Source organism: Leiobunum rupestre, chromosome 4 (genome assembly GCF_980474605.1).
Source record: "Leiobunum rupestre chromosome 4, qqLeiRupe1.1.hap1, whole genome shotgun sequence".
Taxonomy (NCBI): domain Eukaryota; kingdom Metazoa; phylum Arthropoda; class Arachnida; order Opiliones; family Sclerosomatidae; genus Leiobunum; species Leiobunum rupestre.
The window spans coordinates 72,207,174-72,230,338 of record NC_143387.1 but is presented as its reverse complement, the minus strand read 5'-3'; the positions used below and the strand labels follow the sequence as shown (position 1 = coordinate 72,230,338).

The following is a 23,165-nucleotide window of genomic DNA, read 5'->3' as shown; positions in this document are numbered from 1 at the left end:
CGGCCAATATCGGATTCACTTAAGCCGATACCGGTATTAGAAAAATAGGATCGATTACTCGACTCGACTTCAATTAAAAATTTGATACCCGATAACCGACTCGATTGCCTAAAACCACTAATCGCACAGCCCTTGTTGGATTGGGAGCGACATTAAATATCGTTTCATATTAATATTTAATTATTCAGGGTTGCCACAGTATTTTCACATTCAAATTGCCTGACTTTACCAGGTTTTCCCTGGCCATCTCCGAACATTTTCCCTGACTTATTTTTGTACTAAAATTTTGAATTTCTTACCCTAAATTTTAGTAAAGGTTTTCTATTGGCAACCGAAATTAAATTTCCGTGATTTATAGACTTAATTCTTAAAATTCCCCGACTTTTCCCTGATTTTTAGACCCATATTCAAATTCCCTGACTTTTCCAGGAATTCCAGGTTTTCCAGGTACCGTGGCAACCCTGTTATTACTTATAACAATAAATAAATAATAACGATGGTTTTAAAATTGATGGGAAAAGAACTTATACATCGGAACTGTTTTATATTTTAAATATAAATGATTTTGGAAACGTAATCAATTCCATAAATTAGTTTTAAATTGAGCAGAAAGGATGAAGACTAATTGTCATAACGTGACATTTTCCCGAAACAATAACGGATAAAGGTAAATCTATCTTTAATGAATTTTGTCCGAAAGAAACACCGAATTCGGAACAATAGTAGGTGGTTCTCGGGTATGCCTATAGGGCACTCAAATTAGTTATTAGTTGAAACAAGAATCGGGTGAACGGAGAATATACAGACAGCCTCGAGATTCCCGGAACGCAGTTAGGTGTAATCGCGTGCTCTCTGCGGGCAGGCGGAGGGTGTCTTCGGGGAATCATGAAAACGGCAGCTGTAGATGTGATTACCTATTCTCCGTTCACATAAATCCATTTTTGGTAGAAATGAAAAAGAAAATGGCATAGCCGAAGTTGCCTACACCCGAGTTGTGGAATTTCTCATTTTTACGCCCAATTTCTTCCGCTTGAATAATTTTGGCCACTTTTTGAAAAAAAAAAAAAAACGGAATAGCTAATAATTATTATGTAAGAGGGGATACCGAATTTTCCCACCTAGACTTTAAAGTATAATTTTGTACGTGATTTAATATTTTCATAAAATAAGATATTTTTTATTTATGACAACTGAAAATTACGGGAAAACATAAAATAATAACTATAATAATTTATATATCGCAGTTGAAATTTCGGTGGGAAATTTAAATATATTAAAATTGCCCATTTTTCATTTACCAAATATTTTAACATTTTAATTATTAATTTATTAATTAAAATATTGCGTTTAAGGATTCCATTTCTATTATTAGATTTATTTTAAAAAAGTATGAAAACTTTTCGATTTTTTCTGATGCTGTCTGTTAAAAATTTCCCCACTACGACCTGTGATTCAATATTTTCACAAGATAAATGTTTTTTTTTACAATGTAAAATCAAGAATGTATTTATTTATACTCAGGGAGAATGAATATGTCGAGATTATTTTTAGCGTTTCTCCAATTCCACCCGTTGGGCCCCCCGTTATGCTCCTCCGCTTTAATAAAATCAAATAATACTGCAATCTCATTGGTTCTTAAAAATTACGTTTTTCGACGCGATTAACGCTGCAGCGAGGACGCAAAAAATTAAACCGCTTCCTTTTTCCCTCCCCCCTTAGCGTGACGGGGTTAGGGGCTCAACGTGTCCGCCTATAGTCTCGACATATTCATTCTCCCTGAGTATAAATAAATACATTCTTGGTAAAATAGATAAAAAATTGTTATTTTTTAATTTACAGAATATCTGGATATTTTTTATGAATAATCAATAAAAAATATTGCGATTGAGATTTCAATTTCAGATACGTGGGTTGTTGGCTTTTTAATCGATAAATTTGATTTATATCAGGGTGTTTAATTTTGACCATTATATTTACTGATAATTTGCATGCATTTTTAATTTAAATTAATTAAGTTAATCTTAAACATATTTAATTGATAATCGTAATTATTTTGCTTTGAATTGCAACTATTTTGGTACGTGTTCATAAACACATTGAAATATCCGAGGCGATTTAAAAACAATTAATTGATTTAAATGAAATTGATATAAATAACTTTATTTAATGAAGAAAAGTATGAAACTTTGCTTTTAGGTTTAGTTTCTTTAAAAGCATATGTGGCAAACATCGGATCTAAAACTAAGGTTCAATTCCTTTTAGAATCTAAATGGAAAACCGATCCAACTGCGTTCGGTACCTCCGCTAATACCCTTTTCAGAAGAGGCCTATAAAACTGGGTTTAAACTCCGTACAGTTAGCTTAAAAAACATAAACTTCTAAGCCCGTTTTCATAAGCCGACGGAAAAGCTCCTGAAAAGCCAAGTTTGCTTCTTTATACATTTCAGTATCAAAATCATTACAGTACACAGTGTTAGGTGTTAGTTAGTATAACAACTTTCGTAATATTTCTGAAAATTCCCCGACTTTCAGACCCGTTTTAAAAATTCCTGACTTTTCCCTAACTTTCATACTCTTTCTTAAAATTCCCTGACTTTCATACTCTTTCTTAAAGAGCCCTGACTTTCATACTCTTTCTTAAAGAGCCCTGACTTTCATACTCTTTCTTAAAATTCCCTGACTTTCATACTCTTTCTTAAAGAGCCCTGACTTTCATACTCTTTCTTAAAGAGCCCTGACTTTCATACTCTTTCTTAAAGAGCCCTGACTTTCATACTCTTTCTTAAAGAGCCCTGACTTTCACACTCTTTCTTAAAGAGCCCTGACTTTCACACTCTTTCTTAAAGAGCCCTGACTTTCATACTCTTTCTTAAAGAGCCCTGACTTTCACACTCTTTCTTAAAGAGCCCTGACTTTCATACTCTTTCTTAAAGAGCCCTGACTTGCATACTCTTTCTTAAAGAGCCCTGACTTGCATACTCTTTCTTAAAGAGCCCTGACTTTCATACTCTTTCTTAAAGAGCCCTGACTTTCATACTCTTTCTTAAAGAGCCCTGACTTGCATACTCTTTCTTAAAGAGCCCTGACTTGCATACTCTTTCTTAAAGAGCCCTGACTTGCATACTCTTTCTTAAAGAGTATTGACTTTCATACTCTTTCTTAAAGAGTATTGACTTTCATACTCTTTCTTAAAGAGCCCTGACTTTCATACTCTTTCTTAAAGAGCCCTGACTTTCATACTCTTTCTTAAAGAGCCCTGACTTTCATACTCTTTCTTAAAGAGCCCTGACTTTCATACTCTTTCTTAAAGAGCCCTGACTTTCATACTCTTTCTTAAAGAGCCCTGACTTTCATACTCTTTCTTAAAGAGCCCTGACTTTCATACTCTTTCTTAAAGAGCCCTGACTTTCATACTCTTTCTTAAAGAGCCCTGACTTGCATACTCTTTCTTAAAGAGCCCTGACTTTCATACTCTTTCTTAAAGAGCCCTGACTTTCATACTCTTTCTTAAAGAGCCCTGACTTTCATACTCTTTCTTAAAGAGCCCTGACTTTCATACTCTTTCTTAAAGAGCCCTGACTTTCATACTCTTTCTTAAAGAGCCCTGACTTGCATACTCTTTCTTAAAGAGCCCTGACTTGCATACTCTTTCTTAAAGAGCCCTGACTTGCATACTCTTTCTTAAAGAGCCCTGACTTTCATACTCTTTCTTAAAGAGCCCTGACTTTCATACTCTTTCTTAAAGAGCCCTGACTTGCATACTCTTTCTTAAAGAGCCCTGACTTGCATACTCTTTCTTAAAGAGCCCTGACTTTCATACTCTTTCTTAAAGAGCCCTGACTTTCATACTCTTTCTTAAAGAGCCCTGACTTTCATACTCTTTCTTAAAGAGCCCTGACTTTCATACTCTTTCTTAAAGAGCCCTGACTTTCATACTCTTTCTTAAAATTCCCTGACTTTCATACTCTTTCTTAAAGAGCCCTGACTTTCATACTCTTTCTTAAAGAGCCCTGACTTTCATACTCTTTCTTAAAATTCCCTGACTTGCATACTCTTTCTTAAAGAGCCCTGACTTTCATACTCTTTCTTAAAGAGCCCTGACTTTCATACTCTTTCTTAAAGAGCCCTGACTTTCATACTCTTTCTTAAAATTCCCTGACTTCCATACTCTTTCTTAAAGAGCCCTGACTTGCATACTCTTTCTTAAAGAGCCCTGACTTTCATACTCTTTCTTAAAGAGCCCTGACTTTCATACTCTTTCTTAAAGAGCCCTGACTTTCATACTCTTTCTTAAAGAGCCCTGACTTTCATACTCTTTCTTAAAGAGCCCTGACTTTCATACTCTTTCTTAAAGAGCCCTTACTTTCATACTCTTTCTTAAAGAGCCCTGACTTTCATACTCTTTCTTAAAGAGCCCTGACTTTCATACTCTTTCTTAAAGAGCCCTTACTTTCATACTCTTTCTTAAAGAGCCCTGACTTTCATACTCTTTCTTAAAGAGCCCTGACTTTCATACTCTTTCTTAAAATTCCCTGACTTCCATACTCTTTCTTAAAGAGCCCTGACTTGCATACTCTTTCTTAAAGAGCCCTGACTTGCATACTCTTTCTTAAAGAGCCCTGACTTGCATACTCTTTCTTAAAGAGCCCTGACTTGCATACTCTTTCTTAAAGAGCCCTGACTTGCATACTCTTTCTTAAAGAGCCCTGACTTTCATACTCTTTCTTAAAGAGCCCTGACTTTCATACTCTTTCTTAAAATTCCCTGACTTTCATACTCTTTCTTAAAGAGCCCTGACTTTCATACTCTTTCTTAAAGAGCCCTGACTTTCATACTCTTTCTTAAAGAGCCCTGACTTTCATACTCTTTCTTAAAGAGCCCTGACTTTCATACTCTTTCTTAAAGAGCCCTGACTTTCATACTCTTTCTTAAAATTCCCTGACTTTCATACTCTTTCTTAAAGAGCCCTGACTTTCATACTCTTTCTTAAAGAGCCCTGACTTTCATACTCTTTCTTAAAGAGCCCCGACTTTCATACTCTTTCTTAAAATTCCGTGACTTTCATAGTCTTTCTTAAAACTCCGTGACTTTCATAGTCTTTCTTAAAATTTCCTGACTTTCATACTCTTTCTTAAAATTCCGTAACTTTCATACTCTTTCTTAAAATTCCGTGACTTTCATAGTCTTTCTTAAAATTCCCTGACTTTCATACTCTTTCTTAAAGAGCCCTGACTTTCATACTCTTTCCTAAAATTCCCTGACTTTCATACTCTTTCTTAAAGAGCCCTGACTTTCATACTCTTTCTTAAAATTCCCTGACTTTCATACTCTTTCTTAAAGAGCCCTGACTTTCATACTCTTTCTTAAAGAGCCCTGACTTTCATACTCTTTCTTAAAGAGCCCTGACTTTCATACTCTTTCTTAAAGAGCCCTGACTTTCATACTCTTTCTTAAAGAGCCCTGACTTTCATACTCTTTCTTAAAGAGCCCTGACTTTCACACTCTTTCTTAAAGAGCCCTGACTTTCATACTCTTTCTTAAAGAGCCCTGACTTTCACACTCTTTCTTAAAGAGCCCTGACTTTCATACTCTTTCTTAAAGAGCCCTGACTTTCATACTCTTTCTTAAAGAGCCCTGACTTGCATACTCTTTCTTAAAGAGCCCTGACTTGCATACTCTTTCTTAAAGAGCCCTGACTTTCATACTCTTTCTTAAAGAGCCCTGACTTTCATACTCTTTCTTAAAGAGCCCTGACTTGCATACTCTTTCTTAAAGAGCCCTGACTTGCATACTCTTTCTTAAAGAGTATTGACTTTCATACTCTTTCTTAAAGAGTATTGACTTTCATACTCTTTCTTAAAGAGCCCTGACTTTCATACTCTTTCTTAAAGAGCCCTGACTTTCATACTCTTTCTTAAAGAGCCCTGACTTTCATACTCTTTCTTAAAGAGCCCTGACTTTCATACTCTTTCTTAAAGAGCCCTGACTTTCATACTCTTTCTTAAAGAGCCCTGACTTTCATACTCTTTCTTAAAGAGCCCTGACTTGCATACTCTTTCTTAAAGAGCCCTGACTTTCATACTCTTTCTTAAAGAGCCCTGACTTGCATACTCTTTCTTAAAGAGCCCTGACTTTCATACTCTTTCTTAAAGAGCCCTGACTTTCATACTCTTTCTTAAAGAGCCCTGACTTTCATACTCTTTCTTAAAGAGCCCTGACTTTCATACTCTTTCTTAAAGAGCCCTGACTTTCATACTCTTTCTTAAAGAGCCCTGACTTTCATACTCTTTCTTAAAGAGCCCTGACTTGCATACTCTTTCTTAAAGAGCCCTGACTTGCATACTCTTTCTTAAAGAGCCCTGACTTGCATACTCTTTCTTAAAGAGCCCTGACTTTCATACTCTTTCTTAAAGAGCCCTGACTTTCATACTCTTTCTTAAAGAGCCCTGACTTGCATACTCTTTCTTAAAGAGCCCTGACTTGCATACTCTTTCTTAAAGAGTATTGACTTTCATACTCTTTCTTAAAGAGCCCTGACTTTCATACTCTTTCTTAAAGAGCCCTGACTTTCATACTCTTTCTTAAAGAGCCCTGACTTTCATACTCTTTCTTAAAATTCCCTGACTTTCATACTCTTTCTTAAAGAGCCCTGACTTGCATACTCTTTCTTAAAGAGCCCTGACTTGCATACTCTTTCTTAAAGAGCCCTGACTTTCATACTCTTTCTTAAAGAGCCCTGACTTTCATACTCTTTCTTAAAGAGCCCTGACTTGCATACTCTTTCTTAAAGAGCCCTGACTTGCATACTCTTTCTTAAAGAGTATTGACTTTCATACTCTTTCTTAAAGAGCCCTGACTTTCATACTCTTTCTTAAAGAGCCCTGACTTTCATACTCTTTCTTAAAGAGCCCTGACTTTCATACTCTTTCTTAAAGAGCCCTTACTTTCATACTCTTTCTTAAAGAGCCCTGACTTTCATACTCTTTCTTAAAGAGCCCTGACTTTCATACTCTTTCTTAAAGAGCCCTTACTTTCATACTCTTTCTTAAAGAGCCCTGACTTTCATACTCTTTCTTAAAGAGCCCTGACTTTCATACTCTTTCTTAAAATTCCCTGACTTCCATACTCTTTCTTAAAGAGCCCTGACTTGCATACTCTTTCTTAAAGAGCCCTGACTTGCATAATCTTTCTTAAAGAGCCCTGACTTGCATACTCTTTCTTAAAGAGCCCTGACTTGCATACTCTTTCTTAAAGAGCCCTGACTTTCATACTCTTTCTTAAAATTCCCTGACTTTCATACTCTTTCTTAAAGAGCCCTGACTTTCATACTCTTTCTTAAAGAGCCCTGACTTTCATACTCTTTCTTAAAGAGCCCTGACTTTCATACTCTTTCTTAAAGAGCCCTGACTTTCATACTCTTTCTTAAAGAGCCCTGACTTTCATACTCTTTCTTAAAATTCCCTGACTTTCATACTCTTTCTTAAAGAGCCCTGACTTTCATACTCTTTCTTAAAGAGCCCTGACTTTCATACTCTTTCTTAAAGAGCCCCGACTTTCATACTCTTTCTTAAAATTCCGTGACTTTCATAGTCTTTCTTAAAACTCCGTGACTTTCATAGTCTTTCTTAAAATTTCCTGACTTTCATACTCTTTCTTAAAATTCCGTAACTTTCATACTCTTTCTTAAAATTCCGTGACTTTCATAGTCTTTCTTAAAATTCCCTGACTTTCATACTCTTTCTTAAAGAGCCCTGACTTTCATACTCTTTCCTAAAATTCCCTGACTTTCATACTCTTTCTTAAAGAGCCCTGACTTTCATACTCTTTCTTAAAATTCCCTGACTTTCATACTCTTTCTTAAAGAGCCCTGACTTTCATACTCTTTCTTAAAGAGCCCTGACTTTCATACTCTTTCTTAAAGAGCCCTGACTTGCATACTCTTTCTTAAAGAGCCCTGACTTGCATACTCTTTCTTAAAGAGCCCTGACTTTCATACTCTTTCTTAAAGAGCCCTGACTTTCATACTCTTTCTTAAAATTCCCTGACTTTCATACTCTTTCTTAAAGAGCCCTGACTTTCATACTCTTTCTTAAAGAGCCCTGACTTTCATACTCTTTCTTAAAGAGCCCTGACTTTCATACTCTTTCTTAAAGAGCCCTGACTTTCATACTCTTTCTTAAAGAGCCCTGACTTTCATACTCTTTCTTAAAATTCCCTGACTTTCATACTCTTTCTTAAAGAGCCCTGACTTTCATACTCTTTCTTAAAGAGCCCTGACTTTCATACTCTTTCTTAAAGAGCCCTGACTTTCATACTCTTTCTTAAAGAGCCCCGACTTTCATACTCTTTCTTAAAATTCCGTGACTTTCATAGTCTTTCTTAAAACTCCGTGACTTTCATAGTCTTTCTTAAAATTTCCTGACTTTCATACTCTTTCTTAAAATTCCGTAACTTTCATACTCTTTCTTAAAATTCCGTGACTTTCATAGTCTTTCTTAAAATTCCCTGACTTTCATACTCTTTCTTAAAGAGCCCTGACTTTCATACTCTTTCCTAAAATTCCCTGACTTTCATACTCTTTCTTAAAGAGCCCTGACTTTCATACTCTTTCTTAAAATTCCCTGACTTTCATACTCTTTCTTAAAGAGCCCTGACTTTCATACTCTTTCTTAAAGAGCCCTGACTTTCATACTCTTTCTTAAAGAGCCCTGACTTGCATACTCTTTCTTAAAGAGCCCTGACTTGCATACTCTTTCTTAAAGAGCCCTGACTTTCATACTCTTTCTTAAAGAGCCCTGACTTTCATACTCTTTCTTAAAGAGCCCTGACTTTCATACTCTTTCTTAAAGAGCCCTGACTTTCATACTCTTTCTTAAAATTCCCTGACTTTCATACTCTTTCTTAAAGAGCCCTGACTTTCATACTCTTTCTTAAAGAGCCCTGACTTTCATACTCTTTCTTAAAGAGCCCTGACTTTCATACTCTTTCTTAAAGAGCCCTGACTTTCACACTCTTTCTTAAAGAGCCCTGACTTTCACACTCTTTCTTAAAGAGCCCTGACTTTCATACTCTTTCTTAAAGAGCCCTGACTTTCACACTCTTTCTTAAAGAGCCCTGACTTTCATACTCTTTCTTAAAGAGCCCTGACTTGCATACTCTTTCTTAAAGAGCCCTGACTTGCATACTCTTTCTTAAAGAGCCCTGACTTTCATACTCTTTCTTAAAGAGCCCTGACTTTCATACTCTTTCTTAAAGAGCCCTGACTTGCATACTCTTTCTTAAAGAGCCCTGACTTGCATACTCTTTCTTAAAGAGCCCTGACTTGCATACTCTTTCTTAAAGAGTATTGACTTTCATACTCTTTCTTAAAGAGTATTGACTTTCATACTCTTTCTTAAAGAGCCCTGACTTTCATACTCTTTCTTAAAGAGCCCTGACTTTCATACTCTTTCTTAAAGAGCCCTGACTTTCATACTCTTTCTTAAAGAGCCCTGACTTTCATACTCTTTCTTAAAGAGCCCTGACTTTCATACTCTTTCTTAAAGAGCCCTGACTTGCATACTCTTTCTTAAAGAGCCCTGACTTTCATACTCTTTCTTAAAGAGCCCTGACTTTCATACTCTTTCTTAAAGAGCCCTGACTTGCATACTCTTTCTTAAAGAGCCCTGACTTTCATACTCTTTCTTAAAGAGCCCTGACTTTCATACTCTTTCTTAAAGAGCCCTGACTTTCATACTCTTTCTTAAAGAGCCCTGACTTTCATACTCTTTCTTAAAGAGCCCTGACTTTCATACTCTTTCTTAAAGAGCCCTGACTTTCATACTCTTTCTTAAAGAGCCCTGACTTGCATACTCTTTCTTAAAGAGCCCTGACTTGCATACTCTTTCTTAAAGAGCCCTGACTTGCATACTCTTTCTTAAAGAGCCCTGACTTTCATACTCTTTCTTAAAGAGCCCTGACTTTCATACTCTTTCTTAAAGAGCCCTGACTTGCATACTCTTTCTTAAAGAGCCCTGACTTGCATACTCTTTCTTAAAGAGTATTGACTTTCATACTCTTTCTTAAAGAGCCCTGACTTTCATACTCTTTCTTAAAGAGCCCTGACTTTCATACTCTTTCTTAAAGAGCCCTGACTTTCATACTCTTTCTTAAAATTCCCTGACTTTCATACTCTTTCTTAAAGAGCCCTGACTTTCATACTCTTTCTTAAAATTCCCTGACTTCCATACTCTTTCTTAAAGAGCCCTGACTTGCATACTCTTTCTTAAAGAGCCCTGACTTTCATACTCTTTCTTAAAGAGCCCTGACTTTCATACTCTTTCTTAAAGAGCCCTGACTTTCATACTCTTTCTTAAAGAGCCCTGACTTTCATACTCTTTCTTAAAGAGCCCTGACTTTCATACTCTTTCTTAAAGAGCCCTTACTTTCATACTCTTTCTTAAAGAGCCCTGACTTTCATACTCTTTCTTAAAGAGCCCTGACTTTCATACTCTTTCTTAAAGAGCCCTTACTTTCATACTCTTTCTTAAAGAGCCCTGACTTTCATACTCTTTCTTAAAGAGCCCTGACTTTCATACTCTTTCTTAAAATTCCCTGACTTCCATACTCTTTCTTAAAGAGCCCTGACTTGCATACTCTTTCTTAAAGAGCCCTGACTTGCATACTCTTTCTTAAAGAGCCCTGACTTGCATACTCTTTCTTAAAGAGCCCTGACTTGCATACTCTTTCTTAAAGAGCCCTGACTTTCATACTCTTTCTTAAAGAGCCCTGACTTTCATACTCTTTCTTAAAATTCCCTGACTTTCATACTCTTTCTTAAAGAGCCCTGACTTTCATACTCTTTCTTAAAGAGCCCTGACTTTCATACTCTTTCTTAAAGAGCCCTGACTTTCATACTCTTTCTTAAAGAGCCCTGACTTTCATACTCTTTCTTAAAGAGCCCTGACTTTCATACTCTTTCTTAAAATTCCCTGACTTTCATACTCTTTCTTAAAGAGCCCTGACTTTCATACTCTTTCTTAAAGAGCCCTGACTTTCATACTCTTTCTTAAAGAGCCCCGACTTTCATACTCTTTCTTAAAATTCCGTGACTTTCATAGTCTTTCTTAAAACTCCGTGACTTTCATAGTCTTTCTTAAAATTTCCTGACTTTCATACTCTTTCTTAAAATTCCGTAACTTTCATACTCTTTCTTAAAATTCCGTGACTTTCATAGTCTTTCTTAAAATTCCCTGACTTTCATACTCTTTCTTAAAGAGCCCTGACTTTCATACTCTTTCCTAAAATTCCCTGACTTTCATACTCTTTCTTAAAGAGCCCTGACTTTCATACTCTTTCTTAAAATTCCCTGACTTTCATACTCTTTCTTAAAGAGCCCTGACTTTCATACTCTTTCTTAAAGAGCCCTGACTTTCATACTCTTTCTTAAAGAGCCCTGACTTGCATACTCTTTCTTAAAGAGCCCTGACTTGCATACTCTTTCTTAAAGAGCCCTGACTTTCATACTCTTTCTTAAAGAGCCCTGACTTTCATACTCTTTCTTAAAATTCCCTGACTTTCATACTCTTTCTTAAAGAGCCCTGACTTTCATACTCTTTCTTAAAGAGCCCTGACTTTCATACTCTTTCTTAAAGAGCCCTGACTTTCATACTCTTTCTTAAAGAGCCCTGACTTTCATACTCTTTCTTAAAGAGCCCTGACTTTCATACTCTTTCTTAAAATTCCCTGACTTTCATACTCTTTCTTAAAGAGCCCTGACTTTCATACTCTTTCTTAAAGAGCCCTGACTTTCATACTCTTTCTTAAAGAGCCCTGACTTTCATACTCTTTCTTAAAGAGCCCTGACTTTCATACTCTTTCTTAAAGAGCCCTGACTTTCATACTCTTTCTTAAAGAGCCCTGACTTTCATACTCTTTCTTAAAATTCCCTGACTTTCATACTCTTTCTTAAAGAGCCCTGACTTTCATACTCTTTCTTAAAGAGCCCTGACTTTCATACTCTTTCTTAAAGAGCCCTGACTTTCATACTCTTTCTTAAAGAGCCCCGACTTTCATACTCTTTCTTAAAATTCCGTGACTTTCATAGTCTTTCTTAAAACTCCGTGACTTTCATAGTCTTTCTTAAAATTTCCTGACTTTCATACTCTTTCTTAAAATTCCGTAACTTTCATACTCTTTCTTAAAATTCCGTGACTTTCATAGTCTTTCTTAAAATTCCCTGACTTTCATACTCTTTCTTAAAATTCCGTAACTTTCATACTCTTTCCTAAAATTCCCTGACATTCATACTATTTTTTTAAATTCCCCGACATTTAGACCCATATTCAAATTCCCCGACTTTTACAGGTTTACCGGGTACTGTGGCAACCACCTCTAATCTAATATTCAGAGCGATCACTTCATCTAGCGAACTAGACTTCCGGCGGAAACCGAAAATTCCCTGCCTTTGGTAGTGGTGGCAGTTTACACCGACTTCGAATAATCGGACCGAATGAACTTTGAAGGGTCACTGAATCTTTAAACAATAACATTAAAGGGACGCGGAAAAACCAGATTTTCAGGTAATAGTTCTTTATCATTTGAAATACGCCACCTATTGGAGATTCGCTCTTCGGTTTCCCCTTCCATAAAAACTTGTAGAGGATAACGGTAATAGTTAGTGTAGGGAGCTGTTGGCTCGCGGGGCTTGCCACCACTCTCCTACGCATTGTAACCCGGCCACCTAAATTAATGGCTTTAAACGTCGCTCGATGACTTGGGCCTTAGGTGGTGCCAAGGGTATTAGCCTAGCTGATTATTATTATTATTATTAGGTATTATGGGTATCAACATTTTCGCCATTTCCGTCTGCTTAGCTCGGACCGTTTAAATCGTTGCTCCGTAAGTTATCGGAATGGCTTAATCAGTTTAGATACATTTACGATTTCCACACGTGATGGAGAGACAAACGAGGTAATAACAAATCTACATAGAAATAGCAATTATACCTATTATTTACATTTTAAATGCAATTTGTTTCGCTTTCTCATGTTTGGAATGTGTAAATGAGATTTCTTTCCTCCCTTTAACACCTAGGCATAGCTACAAATTCCAACTTCATCTATATTAATTTAATATTTTGTACGATAATACCGTACCGATTTCAAAACAAACTAACACTAAGCCGACGATATTGCTGGAAAATTTCAAAGAATCCTGGGTAAAATGCTCCCATAATTCTCAGAAAAATTTGAATTTATTTCACCATATTCAAACGATAAAGAACTATTCGTAACATAACAAGTTACAAGTAACATTAAAACTTAAGTATGACATTGAACGATTTCGCTAATTGACAATCTGTCGCAATCGAAAGTTTCGGAACAGAAAAGTCGTCCTGAACCCTCCGACAAAATGGCAAAATTACTTCCAGGTTAGTTTGATGGCGATAAAAATGCGTTTAGTTCTCAAATTCCAAAATAACTACAAAATTTCCGGAATCAAACCCCCAAACATTTCCAGGTTTTCCCTTACAAAATTGCCAAATATTCCCTGACCATTTTTGTAGAATAAATGAATGTTTTGAGGTAAAAATCTTGAAAAATATTTTCTTTCAAAAATTTATTTGCCTGATTTTTTTGGAGTCATTTTCAAATTCCCTGACCTTTTGGAAACCTTTAAGATTCCCTGACCTTTTGGAAACCTTTAAGATTCCCTGACTTTTCCCTGACCTTTTGGAAACATTTTCAAATTCCCTGACCCTTTGGAAACATTCTCAAATTCCCTGACCTTTTGGAAACATATTCAAATTCCCTGACCTTTTGGAAACGTTTTCAAATTCCCTGACCTTTTGGAAACCTTTTCAAATTCCCTGACTTTTCCCTGACCTTTTGGGAACATTTTCAAATTCCCTGACTTTTCCCTGACCTTTTGGAAACATTCTCAAATTCCCTGACCTTTTGGAAACGCTTTCAAATTCCCTGACTTTTCCCTGACCTTTTGGAAAGATTCTCAAATTCCCTGACCTTTTGGAAACATTTTCAAATTCCCTGACCTTTTGGAAACATTCTCAAATTCCCTGACCTTTTGGAAACGTTTTCAAATTCCCTGACTTTTCCCTGACCTTTTGGAAACCTTTTCAAATTCCCTGACCTTTTGGAAAGATTCTCAAATTCCCTGACCTTTTGGAAACATTCTCAAATTCCCTGACCTTTTGGAAACATTCTCAAATTCCCTGACCTTTTGGAAACATTCTCAAATTCCCTGACCTTTTGGAAACATTCTCAAATTCCCTGACCTTTTGGAAACGCTTTCAAATTCTCTGACTTTTCCCTGACCTTTTGGAAAGATTCTCAAATTCCCTGACCTTTTGGAAACATTTTCAAATTCCCTGACCTTTTGGAAACATTCTCAAATTCCCTGACCTTTTGGAAACGTTTTCAAATTCCCTGACTTTTCCCTGACCTTTTGGAAACCTTTTCAAATTCCCTGACCTTTTGGGAACATTTTCAAATTCCCTGACTTTTCCCTGACCTTTTGGAAACATTCTCAAATTCCCTGACCTTTTGGAAACGCTTTCAAATTCCCTGACTTTTCCCTGACCTTTTGGAAAGATTCTATTCCCTGACCTTTTGGAAACATTTTCAAATTCCCTGACCTTTTGGAAACATTCTCAAATTCCCTGACCTTTTGGAAACGTTTTCAAATTCCCTGACTTTTCCCTGACCTTTTGGAAACCTTTTCAAATTCCCTGACCTTTTGGAAAGATTCTCAAATTCCCTGACCTTTTGGAAACATTCTCAAATTCCCTGACCTTTTGGAAACATTCTCAAATTCCCTGACCTTTTGGAAACGCTTTCAAATTCTCTGACTTTTCCCTGACCTTTTGGAAAGATTCTCAAATTCCCTGACCTTTTGGAAACATTTTCAAATTCCCTGACCTTTTGGAAACATTCTCAAATTCCCTGACCTTTTGGAAACGTTTTCAAATTCCCTGACTTTTCCCTGACCTTTTGGAAACCTTTTCAAATTCCCTGACCTTTTGGAAAGATTCTCAAATTCCCTGACCTTTTGGAAACATTCTCAAATTCCCTGACCTTTTGGAAACATTCTCAAATTCCCTGACCTTTTGGAAACGCTTTCAAATTCTCTGACTTTTCCCTGACCTTTTGGAAAGATTCTCAAATTCCCTGACCTTTTGGAAACATTTTCAAATTCCCTGACCTTTTGGAAACATTCTCAAATTCCCTGACCTTTTGGAAACGTTTTCAAATTCCCTGACCTTTTGGAAACCTTTTCAAATTCCCTGACCTTTTGGGAACATTTTCAAATTCCCTGACTTTTCCCTGACCTTTTGGAAACATTCTCAAATTCCCTGACCTTTTGGAAACGCTTTCAAATTCCCTGACCTTTTGGAAACGCTTTCAAATTCCCTGACTTTTCCCTGACCTTTTGGAAACATTCTCAAATTCCCGGACCTTTTGGAAACATTTTCAAATTCCCTGACCTTTTGGAAACATTCTCAAATTCCCGGACCTTTTGGAAACATTTTCAAATTCCCTGACTTTTCCCTGACCTTTTGGAAACATTCTCAAATTCCCTGACCTTTTGGAAACATTTTCAAATTCCCTGACCTTTTGGAAACATTCTCAAATTCCCTGACCTTTTGGAAACGTTTTCAAATTCCCTGACTTTTCCCTGACCTTTTGGAAACATTCTCAAATTCCCTACCTTTTGGAAACATTTTCAAATTCCGTGACCTTTTGGAAACATTTTCAAATTCCCTGACCTTTTGGAAACATTCTCAAATTCCCCGACTTTTTGGAAACGTTTTCAAATTCCCTGACTTTTCCAGGTCGTGTACGAACCCTCTACTTTCAGAAACGAAGGAGATGTTTAGAATAGTCAATTATACGTTCCGATTTGATAATTTATCAATATTTTAACTTTCGAAAGCGTTTCAAATTTCAGATAAGTCTTGGCTGCTCTATAAAACAAGGCTGCCGACGGCGATTTAGAAAGCATCAGTACCTGTCAATATCAAAAATTACGTGACTTAAAGCAAGTGTCGGCTCGACGTGAAGTAACCCTTTTTTTCAACAGATGTCGCTAGCCTCGAAATCAAAACAAGATGCTTACGCTACATTTTGACCCAAAAGGCGGGACCTAAAAGTACCCCTCGCGTGGATTTGACTAGTTTGTAAATTTGACGATAACTTAAATTAGAGTAAATTTTAACAATATATTTTATATAATATTGGATATATAATTTCAGGCCCGACAAGAGAGGGGGGAAGCCGGTACAATTTACCGGCGCCCGTTCAGCCTAGGGGCCCGGGTTTGAACAATCCAGGTATACTTCACCGTTTTATCTCAGAAAGAATATAGCTATGTACAGTACTAAAGGCTCTCTTTTGGGCCCGGAATATATATTTTACCGGGGCCCGGGTCCGCTCTCGGCGGCCCTGTATAATTTAGGTTAAAGTCCACTAAGTAGGGTATAAGTTGTCTAATTATAATACTCTACAATGGTTCTCTGACGACGTTATCGTTTCGCTATTTTGAATTTTAGCTTCAGTAAAGTCGTTAGATAGATAGATTCATTGCCATCTCTAATAACTACGGCCTTATCATAATACAGGTGGCAATGATAGAGCCGACTGTTGCTTTAAGATATAACACAATGGCTTCTTTCACCCGTTTATAAGATGAAACTACAATCGGCGAAACAGACTATCATTTTAAAAATAGCGTTGGGGAAAAATCTAATCGTCATACTTTTAAGAACAGCGTTGAGTTAATACTAACAAGGAGACGACCCGAGGTGTAACACACCGATTTTGTTCAAACTCGGGGGTTTGGTAGACCTTCATGTTACTTGAAACACCCTAAAGGGAAATGGCTCCATAAGCAACCGTTTTGGAATGGCAACCCAAAAATTTTTTGACAAAACAAATAGGAAATTTTCCCATTGAATATAACATGGGAATCTGACCAATTTTAAGGGTAACCTCTGTAAAAATTTTAATCAATTATATTTTCTATTTTTAGCATTTCAAAAAATTTTAATTTTTTTAGGGTTTTTCAAGTTACATGAAGGTCTACCAAACCCCCGAGTTTGAACCAAATCAGTGTGTTACACCTCGGGTCGTCTCCTTGTAAGTGATTCTTACGGTCATAACACGGTGGTTTCGTATAAGCTGAAACTATAATTGGCGATACGGACTATCATTTCATCAAAATTGCTTAGGAAGAAATTAAGTGTCATACTTATGGGTATAATGTTACTTATGATATAACGAAATACTTTTTTACCCGTTTAAAAGCTAAAGCTTTATTTGCGAAACATTCTATCATTTAAAAAAATTGCTTTTTGAGAATAGTAAGTGTCATACTTATGGATATTACGTTACTTATGATATAACGCAATGGCTCGCGTCAGCCGTTCATTAGCTGAAACTATAATTGGCGAAATTTACTATTATTTAAAAAAATAGCGTCGGTATAATATTGTCATACTTATGGTTGTTGTGTACTTATGGCAAATTTAATAAGAATTTGCTAAAAGTAGCTAAAATAAATGAAGATGGAGATGAAAAATGTAGGGGTATAAATAATATTAAGAGAAAGAGCTGGTAATCCCCTTCGGCAGAAAGGGGGAATCCGAACCTGGGACCTACAAGTTTTTTCGCTTTTAGTTGAACCATCAAAGAGTCAACAAACTTGGAAGAATCCCCCGTTTTGGCTAGTAGCGCCACTCAGTGGGCATTTCTCTCGAGCCTCGCGCGGTCACACCGACCGAAATAATCACCTCTATACCCCCGAAAATAATTGACAGATTATGTAGTTCAGTTATTGGATATGGTCAAGAAATATTGGGAGAAGAAATTCGTAATCTGAGAGAAATCTGGAGATATCTCTTTTTATGAAACTATTTAGGTCAGAGTGAAAAGAGATAAAAAAATCAACCATAATATAAACTGAGCCATTAAAACTTGTTTCTAAACTTTCAATTTCCTGTTTATGAAATTATTAAATAGTCAAGCAGGGTTGCCACAGTTACAGATTCGAATTCCCCGATTTTTCCCTTGCCATTTTAATGTCGAACTTAGATAATTTTTTACTTTTCGTTTTACTATTATCAAAAGTTTTATACTTTAGTATAAAGGTTATGTTTTAAATAAAAAGGGGTATTATGGAAGCATTGGAATTACAACCTAAATTTATCACATTACACTAGTAAAATTACCTTAAAAAAACTTTCCCAAGATAAATATAAATTAACTGTTTTTACAAATTCTGGAAATTCCCCGACTTATTAAAAACATTTAGAAATTAATGATCAACCGATTATTAATTTCAAATTGTTTTGAAATTAATAATCGGTTGATCATTAATTAATCACTGTGTTGTATTTGATTTTGGTACGTATGTGGAAAAAATCAGATGACAAATAATTGAAACAGGGGACAATATATTTTTTGCTCAATTTAAAAAAACTAGTTCTAAATGTCAGACTTTTATGCTTTTGTGTTGCACTTTTTTTATTATTATATTTAAAAAAAAAGATTTAGAAATTTTAATTGGAATTAGTGGTTTTATCGTACATACATTCCGCAATTTGTAATTATTATTAGCAAAATGTTTGCCATTATGAGCCACCATTTGTCATATCTCAAAATAGATGGTCCTTTTGGTACCACTGTTCGGTTAGTTTAGGAATAGTTTTAGGGGGCGGTTCATAAGACACTTTTGAATCATTTTGAATTAATAGAACCTACCCGTCAATTAATGGTAGATCAGAAACATTACAGTAAATTTTTAACTATCAAACAACGCGCTATCATTCCAAAATCATTCGCAACCAAAGCAGGACGCAAAAAAGATAGACAAAGGCTTAACACTAACCTTTGCAAGAAGGCATCGGTCGGGCTGGGCGGCGTGAGCGCGGTTTCGCTGGCGGTGTCCGACGCGGCGAAGGACGAAGCGCTCCTCCGTCGACGAGACTCGGGTTCGCTGACGACGGGATGAACTGATCCGTAACAATCGCCGTTACTCTGCCTAAATAAAACACGCACCACAAAAAAGATTTAAACAGATTTCATTTCGCTAAGGCTCCCCAAGAATGAAACGCTACAATGACTTCTATAACAGTTTCTTTTTCAGCATTTCTTGCACTGATTTTTACAATTTTCCAAGCAAGGGCGGAGAGGCAAAGACTGAGTTAACATATTTGGCTGGAACTAGTCTTGGGGGACCAGTTTGATAACTTCTCCCCAAAGAGAGAGAGAGGTACAAAACTTTACGTTGTCGCTTCCCGCCCCCTTCCAAACTTCGTGCCCCCAAAATGTCGGCCACCCCTGTCACTTTTTGGCAGATTTCCCTCCCCCCGTCTTTAGCTCGCTTTGCAAATACATCTAAATTTTTACACGTTATCTGGCAGCTTCCACGCGAGGGAAAATCTATTTCGCGTCTAAAAATAAGTCTTTAGCTACGTCAAAGTTTATGGGTTTCCGAAAAGTTTTATAAAGAAGCGGCTCGGTATATAATCTAAGACAAAACAAAGTATGTTTTGCTTTTGATATCGCGTACTTTTATCTAAAACAGGGTTGCCACTATATTTTTAAATTCGAATTCCCCGACTTTTCCCTGACCATCTTTAGAGATTTCCCACGACCTTCACAAGGCCAAAAATAGACAATTTTTTTTACTTTATATTTCACTTTTATCAGATGCTAATGAATTTACTTCAACTTATATTTTAGAACAATTGTCAGGCTACGTTTCAACAAAATTTTTTTTAGATATTTTGTCCGACTTTTCAAGGTCAAAATTACAATTTTCAAATTTATATTTCACTTTTATCAGAAGTTAATAAATTTACTTCAACTTGGTGTTGTTAATCAGTTAGGCTAATTAGCTAAAATGTAAACACGGTTGAAACAATATTTTCATGTTCAAATTTCTCCCGTTTCTCCTGACCATTTCAAGGCCAAAATTAGACAATTTTCTACTTTTTATTTTACTTTTATCAGAAGTTAATAAATGAACGTCAACTGTTATTGCAACGTTAAAATTACGTTTAAAAATGAACAGAACTATTAAAAGGTTTCGTACGAAATTTCCGGATTTCAAATCCCTGACTTATCCAGGTTATCCCCGACCAATTTGTGGCAATACCCCTGACCTTTTTAGTAATATTCCCGGTAATTTTCATGTTTTCAAACGTAAAAGTACAAAGTGAAACAAATTTTTATAAACATCACAAACTTAATATAATAATTTTAATATTTTATAACCTCATACCAAGAATGTATTGAAGTTATTAAGAATATTTCAGCATAGCATTAACCCCTGGTACCATCCTCACAGCGTTTGTGGAGAAAGTTCGTCTGCATTTAAGGCGCATTCAAGGTCATACCATATAGCAAACTTGAATGGGAAAGCGGACGAATTTAAGCTACAAAGGCTGCGAGGATGGGAATCAGAATCCTGTCGTCCAATATTCTTTGTAACTTTAATACATTCTTGCGCATACTGAGTTCTCTCTCGAAAAATACTTAATATTTCGCCAACTATTTTAGGAATATTCTCCGCGATGCAAAGTTTGTTGACTGATAAAACCCCTGACTTTTTAAGTATATTATTTAAATCCCTGACTTTTTAGTTTATTATTTAAATCCCTGACTTTCCCCCCAATTTGGAAATCCCTGACTTAACCAGGTTATCCAGGTGTAGTACGAACGCTGATTAAGGAACTAAGTAATAATCACAATTTATCACAGAAGTATAATAAAATTTAATGCCCTTTTACAAAATTCGTAAAATTTACCGACCTTTAAGGTCTATTTTAAAAGTTTCCAGATATTTCCCCTTACGTGTGGCAGCACTGCAAAATCTTCAAATCGGTGACCTAGTGTTAAAAACAATTTTGAGGCGAAAATATGAATTTTTTTTAATCCTTTTATGATTGGGTTTATTCCAGAAAGGGATTATATGGAAGAAATCAGTTTTCCCACGAAAACATATTAAAATTTTGGAAAGATTATTCTAGAGCTTGGGAAATACACGATAAAAAGAAATCCCCCTACCCTCAAAAATGTTCGATAAACGCGGTATAAAAACTACTTGAAATATTAAAAAGGCGGAAAAAAGTTAATTTCGAAAGTGAAGGAGAGGCCATTTATTCAAAAGGGAATCAAATGCTCTTTAAAAAGAAATTTGCCAAAAACGCAAAAAGAAAACCCATTTCGGGTGGGGGGATTTTTTATTTTTTTTTAAATCGTCTCCGAAATATTGGAAGAAGTTAAGCCCGAGACATAAAACGTGTACGTGTGTAGATTTTACGCAACTTTAAGTAATACCATAAATGTATAATATTTAACTTAAGTGTGACACTTCTTATTCTTCACACTCAAAAGTTTTACTAAGAGCTATTTACAAGACAGACTGCATTACGGGCTTCGTTGCCGTTTTGCGTCCGCTCGCTAACGCGTCACACGTAGTCTTTGACAGGGGGAGATTTTCCTCTTGTGATGACGTCACTCCGTTACTAGCTCTCAGTAAAATATTCCCCAAAGTGACAAATTTATGGAACAATATTATAGACTTATGATAATACCATAAGTAACATGTTTAAAATAAGTACGACACTTCATATTATTATTATTATTATTATTACGTGGCTAAGGACTGAGAACTTTCCTCGTGAACGGTTACTGGTCTTTGGAACTGTCAGGTAACGCTGTACGAAAAATCGTTGAAGAATCATCAGCCGAGGCTTAATTAAAATTGAAACTATCAACAGTAAAACTAACGTTTACGTTAGGAAAAATAATGATAAATAACGAAATCGGAACGCAAAATTGACAATTATAAACATCCCCTAAACGCGATTTCGCCATGAAACTAACCTAGCAGTGATTCTACTACTAGCATTCATGTTACTTATGGTAATACTCCTACACGTTATTCCTATTCCTTTCCCGGCGTTAGCTTAACCTTTTAAACGCTACACCCCCTTTACTCTAAAAGTTAGAGATTAGATTTGGGGGTAATTGGGGATTTAAAGGCCCTGCAAAATGCGTAGTGCAGGGTCAAAGGTATCCCTCATTTCGAAATATGAATTAAAATCCCAAAATAATAGATTTATAATACCAGAAGTATGCAAGATAGCTCTTACAGAGTAGATCCCATCATCATCTATACTGCTTGTGTTATTAGCTTGGGACGTGATACATTTCTTGGAAAATAAATCATGAATGAATATTCAAACATCAAAATTAATCAATATTTCTCGAAACCAATCGAGCTGAATCAAGACGCGTTTTTCGAAATCAATCGAGCTGAATCAAGAGGCGTTTCTCGAAACAAATTGAGCTGAATCGAGACGCGTTTCTCGAAACAAATTAAGCTGAATCGAGACGCGTTTCTCGAAACCAATCGAGCTGAATAAAGACGCGTTTCTCGAAGCCAAGTGAGCTGAATCGAGACGCGTTTCTCGACACCAATCGAGCTGATCAAGACGCGTTTCTCGAAACAAATTGAGCTGAATCGAGACGCGTTTCTCGAAACAAATTGAGCTGAATCGAGACGCGTTTCTCGAAACAAATTGAGCTGAATCGAGACGCGTTTCTCGAAACAAATTGAGCTGAATCGAGACGCGTTTCTCGAAACAAATTGAGCTGAATCGAGACGCGTTTCTCGCAACAAATTGAGCTGAATCGAGACGCGTTTCTCGCAACAAATCGAGCTCAATCAAGACGCGTTTCTCGAAACAAATTGAGCTGAATCGAGACGCGTTTCTCGCAACAAATTGAGCTGAATCGAGACGCGTTTCTCGAAACAAATTGAGCTGAATCGAGACGCGTTTCTCGAAACAAATTGAGCTGAATCGAGACGCGTTTCTCGCAACAAATTGAGCTGAATCGAGACGCGTTTCTCGCAACAAATCGAGCTGAATCAAGAGACGCGTTTCTCGAAACCAATCGAGCTGAATCAAGAGACGCGTTTCTCGAAACCAATCGAGCTGAATCGAGACGCGTTTCTCGAAACAAATCGAGCTGAATCAAGAGACGCGTTTCTCGAAACCAATCGAGCTGAATCGAGACGCGTTTCTCGCAACAAATTGAGCTGAATCGAGACGCGTTTCTCGCAACAAATCGAGCTCAATCAAGACGCGTTTCTCG

The 23,165-nt window shown here is 36.5% G+C and overlaps 1 protein-coding gene across 3 annotated transcripts in view; it reads right to left on the bottom strand.

Moving 5' to 3' along the window:
* The window catches only part of kmr (pleckstrin homology domain-containing family A member kramer), a 73,153-nt gene that overhangs the window by 27,781 nt on the left and 22,207 nt on the right, over nt 1-23,165 (bottom strand). For all 3 annotated transcript variants that reach the window (XM_090174185.1, XM_090174186.1, XM_090174187.1), the window contains exon 2: nt 18,886-19,038. In XM_090174185.1, the coding sequence (XP_090030311.1) occupies nt 18,886-19,038 (153 nt within the window). The remainder of the gene's footprint in view (nt 1-18,885; nt 19,039-23,165) is intronic.